We start from the raw sequence: 16357 nt of genomic DNA, 5'->3' as shown, positions 1-16357 counted from the left end.
GCCATTGCCCCCCAACTCCTGCTCCTGACACAGAATTCCTTAGACCAAAGTTCTATCCTGAAAGTTCTATCTCACTTCCTTTTGAGTTTTGTCAAACAGAAAAATGATCCTTTCTACAGCCCAAGAAAAGGTGTGAATCTCTTTGGAACTTTCAACGCCCTGGTGTTCAGAGGGCTCAGTTCAGCCATCCTCACACAAAGACAAGAAGGAACAGTTTCTGAAATACAAGCCCACCACAGTGCTGCCAGACAGCGAGTCCACCGCATTCCTCATGCAGCCATCCTGTCCATGAGCCCCGATCCCTATTGGGTCTGGGGCTCGGGAGACAGGTCTTTGAGAGGACACCTTTCTGACTTTGAACAAGTAGGCAGCCGAGGTGCCCTCTAATTGTACTAGCCGCACTTTGAGAGGACATCTAAGTGGTTAATTAAAATTCCAAGAAGCACACAACAGAAACCGCGCTCTTCTTCTGACATATGAGATAACCCAAATGGCTTTTGCCTCCACAGTGGGAATTTGTGGCCGCCTTCCGACAGGCGCAGTGCCAACAAAATGCCCTGCCAGATGTGAACGCTGGCATGCGGGTCCTGTTCACAGAAGGCACTGACACCATTGAGGACCTGGGCATCATCTATGGCGGAGTGGGCGTGTCCACCGTCAGTGCACACAAATCCTGCCGTCAGCTTCTTGGCAGGTAAGGGGTGGGCCCTGCGCCCAGAATGTGTGTCTTGATGGTTTGAGAAACAAAAACAAACAAGTGGGAATTGGGCTGTGGTAGGATGTTGAGAAAGCCATGGAAAATGGAAACTCAGACTTTAAAAAATCATGGCTTTTTTTTCCGTAAATTTCCAGAATGAATTAATTCTTCATTGACTTCAGTGAATTGCCTGCTTCTCTCCAGGTTGAGGAACCCAGTGAAAGTAGCCCAGCCTTAGTTCAGCTAGCAGGTGGGGTTCCCCACCTGGCTCCCAATGCCTTCTGCAGATCAACGCTCAGCAATGCCATACTGGGCAGGGTCCAAGCAACACCCCACATTTCTGCCTCAGAGTGCACTCCACTTCTTCCTGGAGACAGGTAGCAGCCAATTATTGCTCCGGATACAGGATTCCTTAGTCCCCGCAACATTAGCCCTACTGGTGCATTTATTTAGTACCTACTTCTAGCATGCTTGATCTTTATTTTGTTTTGTTTTGTTTCTTGCCAGTCCTGGGGCTTGAACTCAGGGCCTGAGCACTGTCCCTGGCTTCTTTTTGCTCAAGGCTAGCACTCTAGCCCTTGAGCCAGAGTGCCACTTCTGGCTTTTTCTATATATGTGATGCTGAGGAATCGAACATATACGAGGCGAGCACTTTACCACTAGGCCATATTCCCAGCCCCAAGCATGGTTGATCTTTGTTGCAATGGAAAAGGATCCATTTTCACCCTGCTATGACCCTTTGGACTCTTAAAGCAGCCTTCCCATACCTTCATTTTCCAAGAGGAAATAAGAGGATTTCAAAGTTTCCTCTAGCTCAATTAAAGGAAACTCTGGGATCTTTAATATAACACCATCTGGGGGCTGGGAATATGGCCTAGTAGCAAGGGTGCTTGCCGCGTATACATAAAGCTCTGGGGTCAATTCCTCCGCACCACATATATAGAACAAGGCCAGAAGTAGCACTGTGGCTTAAGTGGCGGAGTGCTAGCCTTGAGCAAAAAGAAGCCAGGGACCATGCTCAGGCCCTGAGTTCAAGCCCCAGGACTGGCAAATATATATATAAAACCGTGTGTGTGTGTGTGTGTGTGTGTGTGTGTGTGTGTGTGTGTGTGTATCTCACCACCCAATGAAGACTGTTCGTTAACTGGTTTCTTCTGCCTCCAACCTGCCAGGCACTGGAATGAGCGAATGATGGATGAGGCTTGCAGGCTGCTTCTGGATGAAGTCTCCCTCCCAGGTTCAGCTCCCGGGGGCAAGGTGGAGTTCAAGAGAACTCTGCTAGTCAGCTTCTTCTTCAAGTTCTACCTAGAGGTTTCACAGGAACTGAAGACACAAGTAAAGCTCTTCTCTGTGCCTGTAAGTCTTCACAGATGACTTTGCTAGAGTTACTATAATAAGTAGTCATTATCCGCCAGTGCTGAGGCCTAGCAGACCTTGATCACGGTATCAGCAGGGCTGATTCTTCCTGAGAACAGTGAGAAAGAATCTGTTCCATGCTTCTTGCCTAATTTCTGGCTGTTCACTGGAAGTCTTTGGGGCTTCTTAGCTTGTACAAGTGTCTTCCTCCACATGACATTCTTATGTGCATGTCTATGTCCAAATTTTCCGTGCTTACAAGGACACCAGCCATGTTAGAGTAGGGCTTGTCCTAATGACCTTATTTAACTTATTCACCTCTGTAATAAGGGCCCCACCTTAGGGTTAGGACTGCAACATATAAATTTGGGAGGACACAACTCAACCCATAATCTGGCTTTTATGAGCTCCTTGCAGCCATAAGGTCCCAGCTTTCCCACTGCTTTTGCAAACTGTCTTGTGGGCAGCCTATGCCATTACCTGTCACCTACTGAGTCAGGCCTTGTTGGTTCCCAGCCTTCCTGTGTGACTCAGGCCTGAAGGCCTACACGAAGCATCAGGTGCCAAACTATCTTCAGCCCACACATGTTCACTGTGCACACAGAGCACTGAAACTTGCTGTCCCTACCTCCCGTGTGTGATGTTCTTCTTTACAAATACACTTTATTGAAGTATAATATACAGTCAACAAATTGCACCTAATTAAATTGAGTGCATTGACAAATGTGTAGACCTCTATAGCTATCATATAAATGTTCTACATATAAAACATCTCCATCACCCCATAGAGTGACCTTGTGTCTCTACTGTCATCATCAGACCCCTGCCCAGGCAGGGGTCTGCCACCATTCTGCTTTGTGGAACTAGAACTTTCCACCCAATTTGAATCATGTATTAATTAGACTTTTGCATCACTGTGACTATCCAAGAAAGAGGAGAGATTTCTTGTAGGGGTTCATGGTTTTTGAGAGGTCCCTCTGTCATGATGAGGATGGCATGATGGAGCAGAGCAACTCACATGACAGCAGCCACGAAGCAGGTGGGGTGGAGACAGCCAGGGACAAGATACCTCGAGGCCCCATCTTCAGTGGCCTACTTCCTCCTGCTAGCACCACCAACTGGGACCAACCTGTCAGTACATGAACTTGTGGGGGATATTTCATATTCAAACCATAACAAATAAAAATAAGATAAAAATTTATTTTTAGAAAAGACAAAACTGATATATAATCATCTATCATATATATGATATAGATATCACATATCTGTATCTGATAGTATATATCACACATTGTATGTATGATACGTGTCTATAGTATATGTCATATATATGATACATATCATATATATGTGTCAATATCATACATGTGATATATGTGATATAGTGTATTATCACTTACGTGATACATATCATAAAGGTAATAGATATCATCTACGTGATATATATACACTAATATTTAAAATTGCTCTCTAGAGTTTTTGTGGTAAATTTCTTGGACTAAAAACAAAGTAAAATATCCTTCCCTGCCACTACACACACCCCTGTCTACTCTGACCACAGTTATAACTCTCACTCTAACTTGTACCCCAGCTCCCCAGCCACCCCCACACCCCAATGCTTCACTGTTCCTAAAATGTCTGCATGCTCTTGATTCTAATGATGACCTGTCATTCGGTTTCTGAGTCAAGACACTTGACACTCAGAGCAGCCTTTCCCGTTCTACTGCTCTCTCCCAGAAAAGCTGAGCTCTTGAGAACGTATGCCAGATTTGACCCCTTTTGTGAACAGTAGGACTATTGGCATGATTAACTAACCCAGAATCCCTCTACCCAGCCCCCAGCCCCCTGACAGGCTGCTGTGGAAATGCTATCTTATGTAGGGTTCTGATTGGAAGTCGTCCTCAGTGCAGGTCCTCCCTGGCTGGGAGAGGACAAAGGGCAGAGGGACATTTGTGAAAAAATGAAACCCTGGGAGGTAATGTGGACTTTGGTTATCCCCGCCATCCGAGTACATTACTGGAGTCCTGCACACATAAAACCAAGCCCAATTTAATCCAGACTAACCAACTTCTCTTTACTGTGTTGAATTGTCTTAGGGCACCCGTCGTTATCCTGAAATTGCACCCTCGTCCCTAAGCACTCTGAGAGATTTCCCTGGCACAATACCAGAGGGAGTTCAAACATACCAGGTCAGTGAGTTTAATTTCATGGAAACCTAAACACTAAGAGATAAACAAAAACTGTGCTGAAGGAACAAGCCAGCTTTTCAGGGCGGTGATTTTTTTAGCTGCACCTCATCCAAGTCAGAGAGATGCTGGAATCCAAGGTCAGACCTGAGTTGGCGTGGGGTGGACTCAAGGTTGAAGCATCTGACTGATTACAGATTAATCATTATAGTCTCTTCAAAGTGATATTCTTTGGACATTTGTTTGATATTTACTCAGAAGAGCAGTTGAGCCTGAAGGTTGAGCCTCCAGCACTGATTGCAAATGTTTAATCTCCAGTCAGCCAAGAGCCTTCCAGTGACTGCATTTACCCTTCTGGAAGGACAATTTAGAAATGAGCTACTATTGCTAGCGGAACAGCTCCTTCTGCACCCCCTACACACACACACACACACACACACACACACACACACACACACACACCCCTCTACTGGCAAGAGTGCTCCAACACAAACTCTTTCCTCATCTCCTTATACTCCTACTGATGTTTCTGTGCACCTACAGAGCTAGCTTGGACACCTTAAACTAGATCTGGAGAATTCCATTCAATTCTATTCAAATTAGTACTCAGGTTTCTGACAGATTTTGACACTTCACTATCAAAAAGCAGTATCATATAGGCCTCATCATAATGATCTTTTTTATAGTGAGCCTTTTTTTATTGGGGTTTTTTTCTTCTTCTTCTTTGTACTAGTACTAGGGGCTTGAACTCTTGCTTTTTTTTGTCTCAAGGCTGGTGCTCTACCACTTGTACCATACCTCCATTTCTGGCTTTTTGCTAGTTCAGTGGCGATCAAAGTCTCATGGGCTTTTCTGCCCAAGTTGGCTTCAAATCTTAAGCCTCAGATCTCAGCCTCTTAAGTAGCTAGGATTACAAGCATGAGCCACCACAGCCCAGAAATAATCCTTTGAGTGTGAACAGGTCTCATTGGAAAACTAAGCAAGCAGGGCAGTGAGTTCCTCTAAATGCCAAAAAAAAAAAAAAAAAAGAAAGAAAACAAAAGAAATGCAGAGACACCATAAGAGAAGGAGGCGGGGTGCCCTTTCACCACCTTCACCATTTGGCTATTTCTGAGACATTGCCACATAACAGGAAGGGCAACTTGCCATTCTAGTGACACCATTCAAATCACCATGCTCATTCTCTGACCCCATGCAGTGTGTGTTGCCTTAATATCCGGAGCCAGAAGAGCTGGTGATTGGCCAGGCCACTTACAGATACAAAAAGTTTGCAGGGCATCTTTTGTCTTTCTCTGTAGAGAGTGGATTCTCACCAACCCCTCCAAGATCCTGTCGGACGCCCTATCATGCACCTATCAGGTCTTAAACATGCCACAGGTGAAGCCATATTTTGTGATGACATCCCCAGAGTGGATAAAGAACTTTTCATGGCTTTGGTGACCAGTACCAGGGCCCATGCAAAAATCATGTGAGTAAACCAGAAGCTTTCCTAAAAAGCCTTTTGGAAGCTTGCCAGAGGTTCCCTGAAATGTGATAGTAATGTGCCAACTTCTCCTATAATGTCTAAAGGACCGAAAATGGAAAAAAATAAAGAAAAAGTCGCCAGCCTAGGAGGAGGAAGGAAGGGAGAATATCTAGAAATGACCTGCATGGAAGAATTATTTAAAATCATAGCTGTAGTCCCTCTGTTCCACTTTATCTTCCTGCTGTAGCCTGGGTGGGCTCAATGGAGACATTCTAACCCAGGGCTGACACCCAGCTGGTGATAAGACATTGAAATACCAACTTCTTGACTGAATGGTAATTGGCCTTTGTTCTAAATTTCCAAAGAATGTCCCTTGAGATCTCCCAACCTCCAGCACCCTAACATCACCACAGTACCACCCTCAGCAAAAGAAGTGTTCCTTCCTGGCCAGTGTTACTTCCTGGATCTCCTGGACCCTACTCCAGGGCAGGCCCATTATTCTAATTGGTCAGGGTAGATTTGCTGTTACATGTTTTTGTGTTTTGACTGCTGTTCAGTCCCTCCCTCAAGTGTGGGCCCTTAACGTGTGTTGGTTTCTACTTCTTAAATATCTCTCATGTGCAGATCAATTGATCCATCTGAGGCCCTTCAACTACCTGGGGTGGTTGATGTGGTTACAGCTGAAGACATCCCAGGCACCAATGGTACTGATGATGACAAATTGCTGGCCATCGATGAGGTATGTGTGGGAATTAATGTCCAAAATGATCCAGAATGAATAAGTACTAGACAAACCAAGCACTGGTGGCTCACATCTATAATCCTAGCTACTCAGGAGTCTGGGATCTGAGGATTACAGTTCAAAGCAAGCCTGGGCAAAAGAGCCTGTGAGACTCTTATCTCCAATTAACTACCAGAAAAGGCCAGAAATGCGGCTGTGGATCAAGTGGTAGAGCACTAGTTTGGAGCAAAAAAGCTCAAGGACAGAGTCCATGTCCTGAATTCAAGCCCCAGGACGGTTACAAAAGAGAAAAAGGCTGAGAATATGGTTTAGTGGTAGATTGCTTGCCTAGCCACCTGTCCATTGCCTTCCAGCTCTTTCTATCTCTGGGAGGAAGAAGTAGCTACTGGCTCCCCTCTAGGTTATTTAGCCTTGCTTTATTGGAGTCAGAAAATGACAAACTAAAAGAAAACTCATTACCATCCTAATTCACCCACTACATGCTCTTCAGTTCATCTATCCTCATCTGAAAAGTAAATGCAAGGAACTACTGGTCTATATCAAGATGGAACACGCCCGAAAGATCTAGAAAGATTACAAAATAAAACACTGCCACTTCCTCTTCTTCACACTGAATTCTCTCCTTTCTTTAATAAAGCCTCTCCTTGTACCCCAGCTTCCCCACTCTCAGGTACCTGGTTTCCTGTTCTAGCTCTTCCACAAAATACCTATATATCCTTGGGTTTCATCATCTGTAAAAGGGGAATGATCACAGCTCCCACTTCACTGTGTTGTTACAGGAGTTAAACGAGTACCCATAAATAAAGTGTGATTGTTCATGAAGAGCCATTATTGTCCCCTCTCCTTGAGTTCCACAGTTTCTTCTCCAGCTATGGAGAAGAATGATGTTCTTTTAGTTGAACACTAGCTGAAGAGTTTGGCTGTCAGGTAAGAACCGAATTAGCATGGACTGACACAATAAAGTACTGACTGGGAGTCTTAAGCAATAGAAAGTTATTACTTCATAGATCTGAGATCTGAGTCAAAGATCAAAGTGTTGGCCAGTAGGTTTGGTTTCTCCTGAAGCATCTTTTCTTGGCTTGCAAATGGCCACTTTCTCATGCAGCCTTTTCTCTGTTCATAGATTCTTATGGTGCCTCTCACCTCTCTACTAAGGTTGCCAATCACACTATTCCTTAAGACCTCATTCAACGGTTGCTTTATGGCTCCAGCTTCCACATATGAATATAGAGATGTTCTTCAGTCCACCACAAGGACCATAAATACAAAATGAGGATGCATGCCCTTTCACTATAAAGTGATATCATGAAGGAGATGAGTGTGAGCCCAGTTCAGCAGAGGAAAAATCGATTCCAGTTGTAGCCAATCTCACATCCATGCCTTGTTTGAAATGGACCCTGGAGCTGGCTGGATTGTTTCCATGCTTTTTTTCTTTTTCATTAAAAAAACAAATTGAACTCAAGACCCTGAAATTAGACCTCATTACCGTCAAAGAAAATTAAGCAGTAGTCACAGTGGCACATGTCTATAATACTAACACTCAGGAGATTGAGCCAGGAAGATCTCAAGCTCAAGGTCAGCCTAGGTTATACAGTGAATCCCAGGCCTGCCTGGGCTACAGAGAGACCCTCAATTTCTTTTTTTAATTTTTGTGGTATTGGGAATTGAACTCAGGGCCCACCACTTGGGAGGCAGGCATTCTACTACTTGAGCCACACTTTCAGTCTCTTTTTGTATTGGTTACTTTTGTATTGGTTACTTTATGCCCAGATAAGCCTGGACTGTGATCCTCCTATTTGTGTTTCCCTGTGTTACTAGGAAGACGGGCTCATATCATTATGACCGATCATTGTGTTTCCTACACAGCTAGGATAACAACAGGTGTGCACCACTGCCCTCAGCCATTGGTTAAGATGAAACCTCACACATTTTTATATAGTGCTGTCCTCAAACTTCAGTGAGTTGATCTCTACCACTCAAGTAGCTAGGACCACAGGCTTAAATCACTGAACCAGTATAGATAGATAGATAGATAGATAGATAGATAGATAGATAGATAGATAGATAGATAGATATACATATGTCTAAATTTTTAAGTAAAGCTTATGCAAGCACTTGAAGTTAAATGTGAATCCAACGTGGTTGTTCTTGCTCAGTGATGACACCTATGACAGCAGCCAGAGTGAGGGCTGAGCTAAGCCTAGTTCCCTCTGCAATGTCCCATCTCCTTTCTGCTCATGCTTTCCTCAGGTACTTTGTGTGGGCCAGATCATCTGTGCTGTGGTTGCAGATACCGACGTACAGGCAAAACGAGCCACTGAAAAGATAAAGATCACCTATGAAGACCTGGAACCTGTCATTTTCACCATTGAGGTGAGAGAGTTGCCCAGGACCGAACTCCCCCACCACCAGGTTGGAGAGTCAAAAGTACTTGCATAAGTACTGTAAATGCAAGGCTCATTAGAGAATCCATTTTCCCCCCTTTGGCATTGGCTTGCTCTGGAAAAATCAGCTTTCTATGAATTACTCGTATGAGTTGACATTATCTTTGGAACAAGGAATAGAAATAGTAAACCATTTGAATATTTTATTAATTTTGTTTTTTGTGCCAGTCCTGTGGCTTGAACTCAGAACCCAGGCTCTCAGTGTTTTTTCTCAAGGCTAGTGCTCTACCACTTGAACCACAGCTCCACTTATGGCTTTTAGGGTGGTTCATTGGAGATAAGAATTTCATGAACTTTCTTGCCCAAGCTGACTTCTAACCATGATCCTCAGATCTCAGCCTCCAGAGTAGCTAGGATTACAGGAGTGAGCCACCAGCACCTGGCTATACTTTCCTTTTTGATGGTCCTAGAGTTGAAATTCAGGACCCTGCTAAGCAGGTATTCTACTACTGAGCTACACCGTTAGCACTTTTTGTGCTTTTTTTTTCCTGGTCCTGGGGATTGAACTCTGGGCCTGGGCACTGTTCCTGAGCTTCTTTTGCTCAAAGCTAGTACTCTACCACTTGAGCCACAATGCCACTTCCTTTCTTTTGTACTTAATTTGAGATAAAGTCTTGCTTTTGCCTAGGCTTGTCTGGATTGTGATCTGCCAATTTTATATTTCCCATCATAGCTGTGATGACAAGTCCCACCAGCAGCTCCTTCTTTTGAGATAGAGTCTTACAGACTTTTCTGCCCAAGCTAGCCTGGAAGTATGATCCTCCAGATCTCAGCCCCTCACAAAGCTGGAATGACAGCTGTACTGTCACCAGGCCCCAGCTATTGATTGAGAAGGGATCTCACTTGTGTGCTTGCACTAGCCTCAAACACTGATCTTCCCAAGTAGCTAGAAATCCAGGAGTGAACCACTTGTCCTGAGATTGAACATTTTTAAATGTGCCTAAAAGGTATAAATTGCTCAGTATTTCAAGTATTTACATGTATCTTGGGGCTGGGAATATGGCCTAGTGGTAAAGTGCTCATCTTGTATACATGAAGCCCTGGGTTCAATTCCTCAGCACCACGTATATAGAAAAAGCCAGAAGTGGCACTGTGGCTCAAGAGGTAGAATGCTAGCCTTGAGCAAAAAGAAGCCAGGGATCGTGCTCAGGCCCTGAGTTCAAGCCCCAAGACTGGCAAAAAAAAAACATGTATCTTGACCTTTCTAAACTGAATCAACTCTGTTCCAAATCCCCATTGGCCAAGTTTGCAAGAGATAGGGTCTTGTGTTGTGCCTGTGATCCTCCTGTGTATGCTTCATGAGACAGCATAAATAGCAGGTGTGTTCCAACTTTAGAGCAACATTTTCTATAGAGAAAAGTGTCTCTTGAGATTTTTGGAAACACAACCCTCCTGACAGCAACCTCCCTGGAAGCTAAGATATCAGACATGTACTATCATACCCAGCTTGTAGAGTACACTTTGAACATAGTAACCCTTTTATTGTATTCTATTTGCTACTTTTCTCTTCCCCTTTCTCAAGCTTTTGTTTGGTGGGTTTCATTGTGATGTCTGTTTATCTATCTATAGGCCATAAACTTATAGACACAAGCTTTCCTCTTAGCATTGCATTTACTATATCTTAATGGTTTGGTAAGCTAGTCAGAAGGCTGAGATGTGAGGATCATGGTTCCAAGCCAGCCCAGGCAGAAAAGTCTCAGTGAGACTCTTATCTCCAATTAACCACTCAAAAACAGAAGTGGTGCTGTGGCTCAAGTGGTACAGTGCTATACCATTGGCACAAAGAGACTCAGGAGAGAGCACCCAGGCCCTGAGTTCAAGCCCCACAATGAAAAATAAATAAATAAATAAAAGAAGATATTTTCCTTTCCATCTAACCTCTGTTGGTGAGCTACTGCTCTAGGGCTTGCTTGACTGCTTGACACCTTTCATGTGTCCCAGAATATAGAGATTGGGAGAGGTATGCTAAGTTTTGTTAAATATTTTTTAAAAAACATTAGTGGGAGCAAATGCAGAACTAACTGGCTTTTGTGCTTTTCCTCTGTTATTCAGGATGCCATAAAACATGGTTCATTCTTGTGCCCTGAAAAAAAGCTTGAGCAAGGAAACATTGAGGAGGCATTTGAAATGGTGGATCAAATTGTTGAAGGTACACGAATCTCTCAGGAGAGTTTATGGACTCTGTCCCTAATTACGTTCTGGCCCAGATGTTGAGAATATGTAATTTCCCCTCTGAAAGATCATTCTTAGAAGCTTTGAGGCTTTGCCAAATGTGTATGTACTTCCTCTCTTAATGCGTGTGTGTGTGTGTGTGTGTGTGTGTGTACACATATGAATGTAGGCACGTTGTGTTGTATTTATGGCGAGGCATACAGAGCAACAGAATACACGGGGGAGAAATTTCTAATATTTTGACTAGTTAAGAACAGTATAAGGGGCTGGGGATATGGCCTAGTGGCAAGAGTGCTTGCCTCGTATACATGAGGCCCTGGGTTCAATTCCCCAGCACCACATATACAGAAAACGGCCAGAAGTGGCGCTGTGGCTCAAGTGGCAGAGTGCTAGCCTTGAGCAAAAAGAAGCCAGGGACAGTGCTCAGGCCCTGAGTCCAAGGCCCAGGACTGGCCAAAAAAAAAAAAAAAAAAGAACAGTATAAGGATGTGAGGACGATCTGGCTGCTACATCTGTCACCCCATTGATCGCCAGGGTTGATTCGGCTGATCTGGCTGGCTAGGCGGGTGTCCCCTTCCTTCCTCACCGCTCCATGTGCGTCCCTCCTGAAGCTGTGTGCTCAGTGGAAGAGGACCACCATCCCTGATAGAGGAGGAGCGGTCTTCAGTCAAGGGTATTCGAGTAGCTGGGCTCCCCTGCTAGAACCTCCAAACAAGCTCTCAAGAACAGAAAAAAGAAAAGAATTTAGCACTTCCAGAAATTCAGAACTTGCAGAATTATGATCTCTGACACAAGTTCTACTTGGATGCCACAAGGCAGAGATGCCTGGTTCTCAGTCAGGACAAATGCAGGCCAGCTAATGCACATCCTAATTGCTTTTGGGTTCCCCAAGATGGTAGGTTCCAGCCAGTCCATACTTCCATGAGTTTTCTGTGCTTGTGCTTACCAGGAGAAGTCCACGTTGGAGGACAAGAACATTTTTACATGGAAACACAAAGAGTCCTTGTTATTCCCAAGACAGAGGACAAAGAACTGGAGATTTATGTGTCCACACAGGATCCGGCCCATGTGCAGGTCAGCCACAGGATTTCCCCCCCCACCCACCCTTACTTTCCTAAGGCCCATCATAGTGGTCAGTTCCCATAACTTCCTAGATGGTAGTCATTTTACCTACAGAAATTTAGAATCAAAGTATTGGACATCCATGAAATAAATAGTTAACCAAGAAGCTTTTTGTTTTCTTTTTTCTGATCATTTCAAGTAATGTAAGGACAGCCATGGTCACTCTGGATTGAAAGAGAAAGTTTATTTGCATCAGGCTTACATGAACTCTGTGACGGAATGGCATTACTAAATGATTCCTACACTTGATTTTTTTCCTAATCATAATAAACAAGTTTATATAGACAAAAAGTATAGCCCATTTTTACTTCCCCAGTCAAGAATTACTCTTGGCTTTAGCTGTAAACATGTCACCTTGTTAAATAAATTGTCAGGAGTTTCCTGGTTTTTATGTCCTTGATGTGTAGGCCCACGCATTTGGCTAGGAGTTGGAATCTGACGAGCATCCACAACTTTGACAGTTTCCCTTCTGGTGAATACCATTTTTCTTCTGGAAGAGCTGTTCTGTGGATGTTAATGATGTTTATGAACAAAACAGAGCCCTGCAAAACAGAGTTAGACTATCTCCACTTTTTCACAGAAGGTAGACATGAATGAATCCTGCTGTGGTATTGAATCTCATTGCTGTTTCACTGCCATTCATTTCACTCATAAAACTTCCTATTCTGTCACACTTACAGAAAACAGTGTCTTCCACTCTAAACATCCCCATCAACAGGATCACCTGCCATGTAAAACGAGTGGGTGGAGGTTTTGGAGGGAAAGTAGGAAGGCCTGCTGTATTTGGGGCACTTGCTGCAGTGGGCGCTATCAAGTGAGTACGCCTGGGGAGACAGAGGGTATCGAGAACAGAGCTGAGGGCAAGCAGTAGATGGTCAGTCATTCTGGCTGCTATCAGAGCCACTTTCATGTCCCTGGGTGAATCGGCCTCCAGTTTCTATTTCTTTCTTTCTCTCTTCTTTCTTTCTTTCTTTTTGTCCTTTGTAGGGATTGAACTCAGGGCTTGGGCACTGTCCCTGAGTTTTTGTTGTTCTAAGCTAGCACTCTACCACTTTGAGCCACAGCTCCACTTCCAGTATTTAGGTGGTCAGTTGGAGATTAGTCTCACAGACTTTCCTGCGCAGAAAGGCTTTGAGCCTCCATCCTCAGATCTCAGCCTCCTGAGAAGTTATTATTACAGGCCACCAGCGCTGGTGCCGTTTCTATTTCTTCACCAAATTTCTTTACACCCACCCTCTTAACCCCCACCATTTAAGAGTTATTGTAAAAGTGAGCTTTAGAGAGGACTTTGAGTAAGGTAATAGGCATTAAATTTAAAGGTTGGGATGGTTGGTTGACTAGCTCCAGGACTGGGACTAGGCCATTCTTCAACTTCAGGAAAATGGCCCCTTTCAGGGTGGGGCAAGGTATCCTGCCCAATTCACTGCCCCCCTGACTTTGCTCCTACTTTCATCCCCAGAGCAGAATTGGATGAGGAAACAAAGGTTCTCCATCCTCTACCTTCTCTAAGTATCCTCTATGGATAGATGACTATCCCCCAAGAGGACTCCTGGGCTAACTACAATGGAAGGGAAGGATCACTTCTTTGATCTTTAAGCTTCAGCATTCATATCTAACTAGTGCTGGTTATTCCATACTTATTTTCTATGACAGGACTTTGCTTCTATGACTGGGTTGTTGTTCAGTATAGTGAGTGGTGGGGAAAGCAAGAATCCCAATATCTAGTTCTTCCTATAATTAATTCCTCTCTAAAACACCCATCAGGAACTCAAATGATTAACAGACAGCTAATTCTTGTTTTCCCACCAGGCCTTATGCCTCTAGTCCTGTCAAATCTGACTACACATTAGAGTCAAAAGGAACATTTACATCTCAATACCTCAGCAGCTGGTTACTGACCCCCAGCATCAGAACATTTTTTAAACTTGCCCAATAGATCTACCATGCAGCCACCTGTGGAAACCAAGGCCTTCAAATGCAACTCTGCCTTACTTAGCAAAGGACAGCCACGCACTAAGTAATCCCACAGTAATGTTTTCAGAGATTGAACCTCCTGAAAAGTCATGGAAATGTCTGCCTCAAAAACAGGTAAATAACGGGCTGGGGATATGGCCTAGTGGCAAGAGTGCTCACCTTGTATACATGAGACCCTGGGTTCAATTCCCCAGCACCACATATACAGAAAATGGCCAGAAGTGGCGCTGTGGCTCAAGTGGCAGAGTGCTAGCCTTGAGCAAAGAGAAGCCAGGGACAGTGCTCAGGCCCTGAGTCCAAGCCCCAGGACTGGCAAAAAAACAAACAAAAACAAAACAAAACAGGTAAATAAGGGGGCATGGTGGCTCATGTCTGTAATCCTAGCTACTCAAGAGACTGAGATCTGAGGTTGGGGCTCGATGCCAGCCAAGGCAAGAAAATTTGAAAATTTGAGACTCTTATCTCCAAGTTAACCAGTAAAAGGCTAAAAATGGAACTGTGGTTCAATTGCTAGAGTGCTAGCCTGGAGTAAAAAAGCTAAAGAACAACACCTAGGCCATGAATTCAAGCCCCAGAACCAACACACACACACACACACACACACACACACACACACACACACACACACACACCACAATCTTTTTTAAAAAGAAGAAACTCTATGCATCTGATCATATAAAATAATATTTATTGAAACAAACTCCAGGAAATGGAAAGAAGAGGGTTTTTGTTTGTTCCTGTTTTCTTTCCTTTTTTCTTGTTTGTCCATCTATATGTCTTTGGGAAGGTGGGGGGCACAGAAATGTAGGGACAAGAGGCAAACAAATGCAGCAGCAGTGGTACTCACTAGAAACTATGTCAAAAATGAACTACACAACTTGTGGGTTGGGACAGGAGGGAAAAACCGGTAGAGAGAAAGGGAAGGAGTGACATTGTCCAAAAAGAAATGTACTCTTTACTTGACTTATATAACTATAACCCCTTTGTATATCACTTTTATAATAACAACTTTTTTAAAAAGAAGAAACTCTTGCTTTCTACCTGAAAAATAGCCTCACTGATTCAGAATTACCAGATAATGGGTCCAGAAACTGTACATCTATTTAACATTTTTCTGCTAGTGTTGTGTTCATTTGTCTGTTCACACTCTAATTTCTCATTTCTAACTAGTGGTAAGAATATGTGCAATAACTAGAGCTGTATACAGGTCAAATTTAAAGCCATAAGAATACAATTTAACTACCCTATGGTATTAATCTCTTTAGACAAATTTCCAACCACTGAGTTACAGCCCATAGAGACAGTAGTAATTTAGCATTTCTTTACATCCATGCCCAGCAGATCCCATAGAATTAATAAGTCTACATGAAACTGATAAATGAGTAGTTAAATGAATAGTATAAAGCCTAGATAGTGTGTAGATATATGGATGGAGGAGTTAAATAGGGAAATGGATACGTGGGTGGGTGGGGATTGAACAGATGGGTGGGTGGATAGACAGGTGGATGAGATGGATAAAGAATCAGACATTTGTTTTCTCTAGAACTGGTCGTCCCATTTGTCTTGTTCTGGATCGTGAGGATGATATGCTAATTACTGGGGGAAGACACCCATTATTTGGAAAATATAAAGTGAGTATTAAAGATTACTTAAACATCTTATTTTATTTGAATGACTTTATCCGGTTATGTTATTTGGGGGGGCAGGGTTGTTTGTTTGTTGTCTGGCTGGTGTGGTTTGGGTCCTGGGGCTTGAACTCAGGGCCTGGGGTACTGCCCCTGTTCCTCTTTTTGCTCAAGGCTAGCACTTTGCCACTTGAGCCACAGTGCCAGTTCCCTGTTCTGTTATTTTGATTTTGCTAAATTACAAACACAATTTTAGCATCTAAATTATTAAAGGAGCATGTATATATTTGAATAGTTGTGGCATTTTGCAAGGAACTTCTTATGTGTGATTATGAAGAAATTCAATTATGGAAACCTAATTTGGAATACTCATTTTAAAAGACATACTGTTTGACCAAGTCTGTGAACACTGTATATGTGCTTGATACATTGTATATTGCATATGTGTCTACCTGACCTAGACAAGGGATGGAAAAACAGGTTGTAAGATATCACAAGAAATGTACACACTGCCCTACTATGTAACTGCACCCTCTTTGCACAACACCTTGTAAAAAAAATTATGTTCAATTAA

At 43.4% G+C, this 16357-nt stretch overlaps 1 protein-coding gene across 1 annotated transcript in view; it reads left to right on the top strand.

Annotated features, from left to right (window-relative positions):
• LOC125349936 (aldehyde oxidase 2) overlaps positions 1 to 16357 on the top strand; it is an 81858-nt gene that overhangs the window by 29346 nt on the left and 36155 nt on the right. Inside the window, exons 14-23 of the mRNA XM_048344201.1 lie at positions 510 to 694; positions 1870 to 2067; positions 4155 to 4242; positions 5538 to 5707; positions 6329 to 6443; positions 8697 to 8819; positions 10943 to 11039; positions 12012 to 12136; positions 12865 to 12998; positions 15702 to 15789. Of these exons, the coding sequence (XP_048200158.1) occupies positions 510 to 694; positions 1870 to 2067; positions 4155 to 4242; positions 5538 to 5707; positions 6329 to 6443; positions 8697 to 8819; positions 10943 to 11039; positions 12012 to 12136; positions 12865 to 12998; positions 15702 to 15789 (1323 nt within the window). The remainder of the gene's footprint in view (positions 1 to 509; positions 695 to 1869; positions 2068 to 4154; positions 4243 to 5537; positions 5708 to 6328; positions 6444 to 8696; positions 8820 to 10942; positions 11040 to 12011; positions 12137 to 12864; positions 12999 to 15701; positions 15790 to 16357) is intronic.

This window comes from Perognathus longimembris, chromosome 4 (assembly GCF_023159225.1).
Source record: "Perognathus longimembris pacificus isolate PPM17 chromosome 4, ASM2315922v1, whole genome shotgun sequence".
NCBI lineage: Eukaryota > Metazoa > Chordata > Mammalia > Rodentia > Heteromyidae > Perognathus > Perognathus longimembris.
Note: the sequence above shows the minus strand (reverse complement) of the source record. Positions and strands in the feature narration are given on the sequence as shown.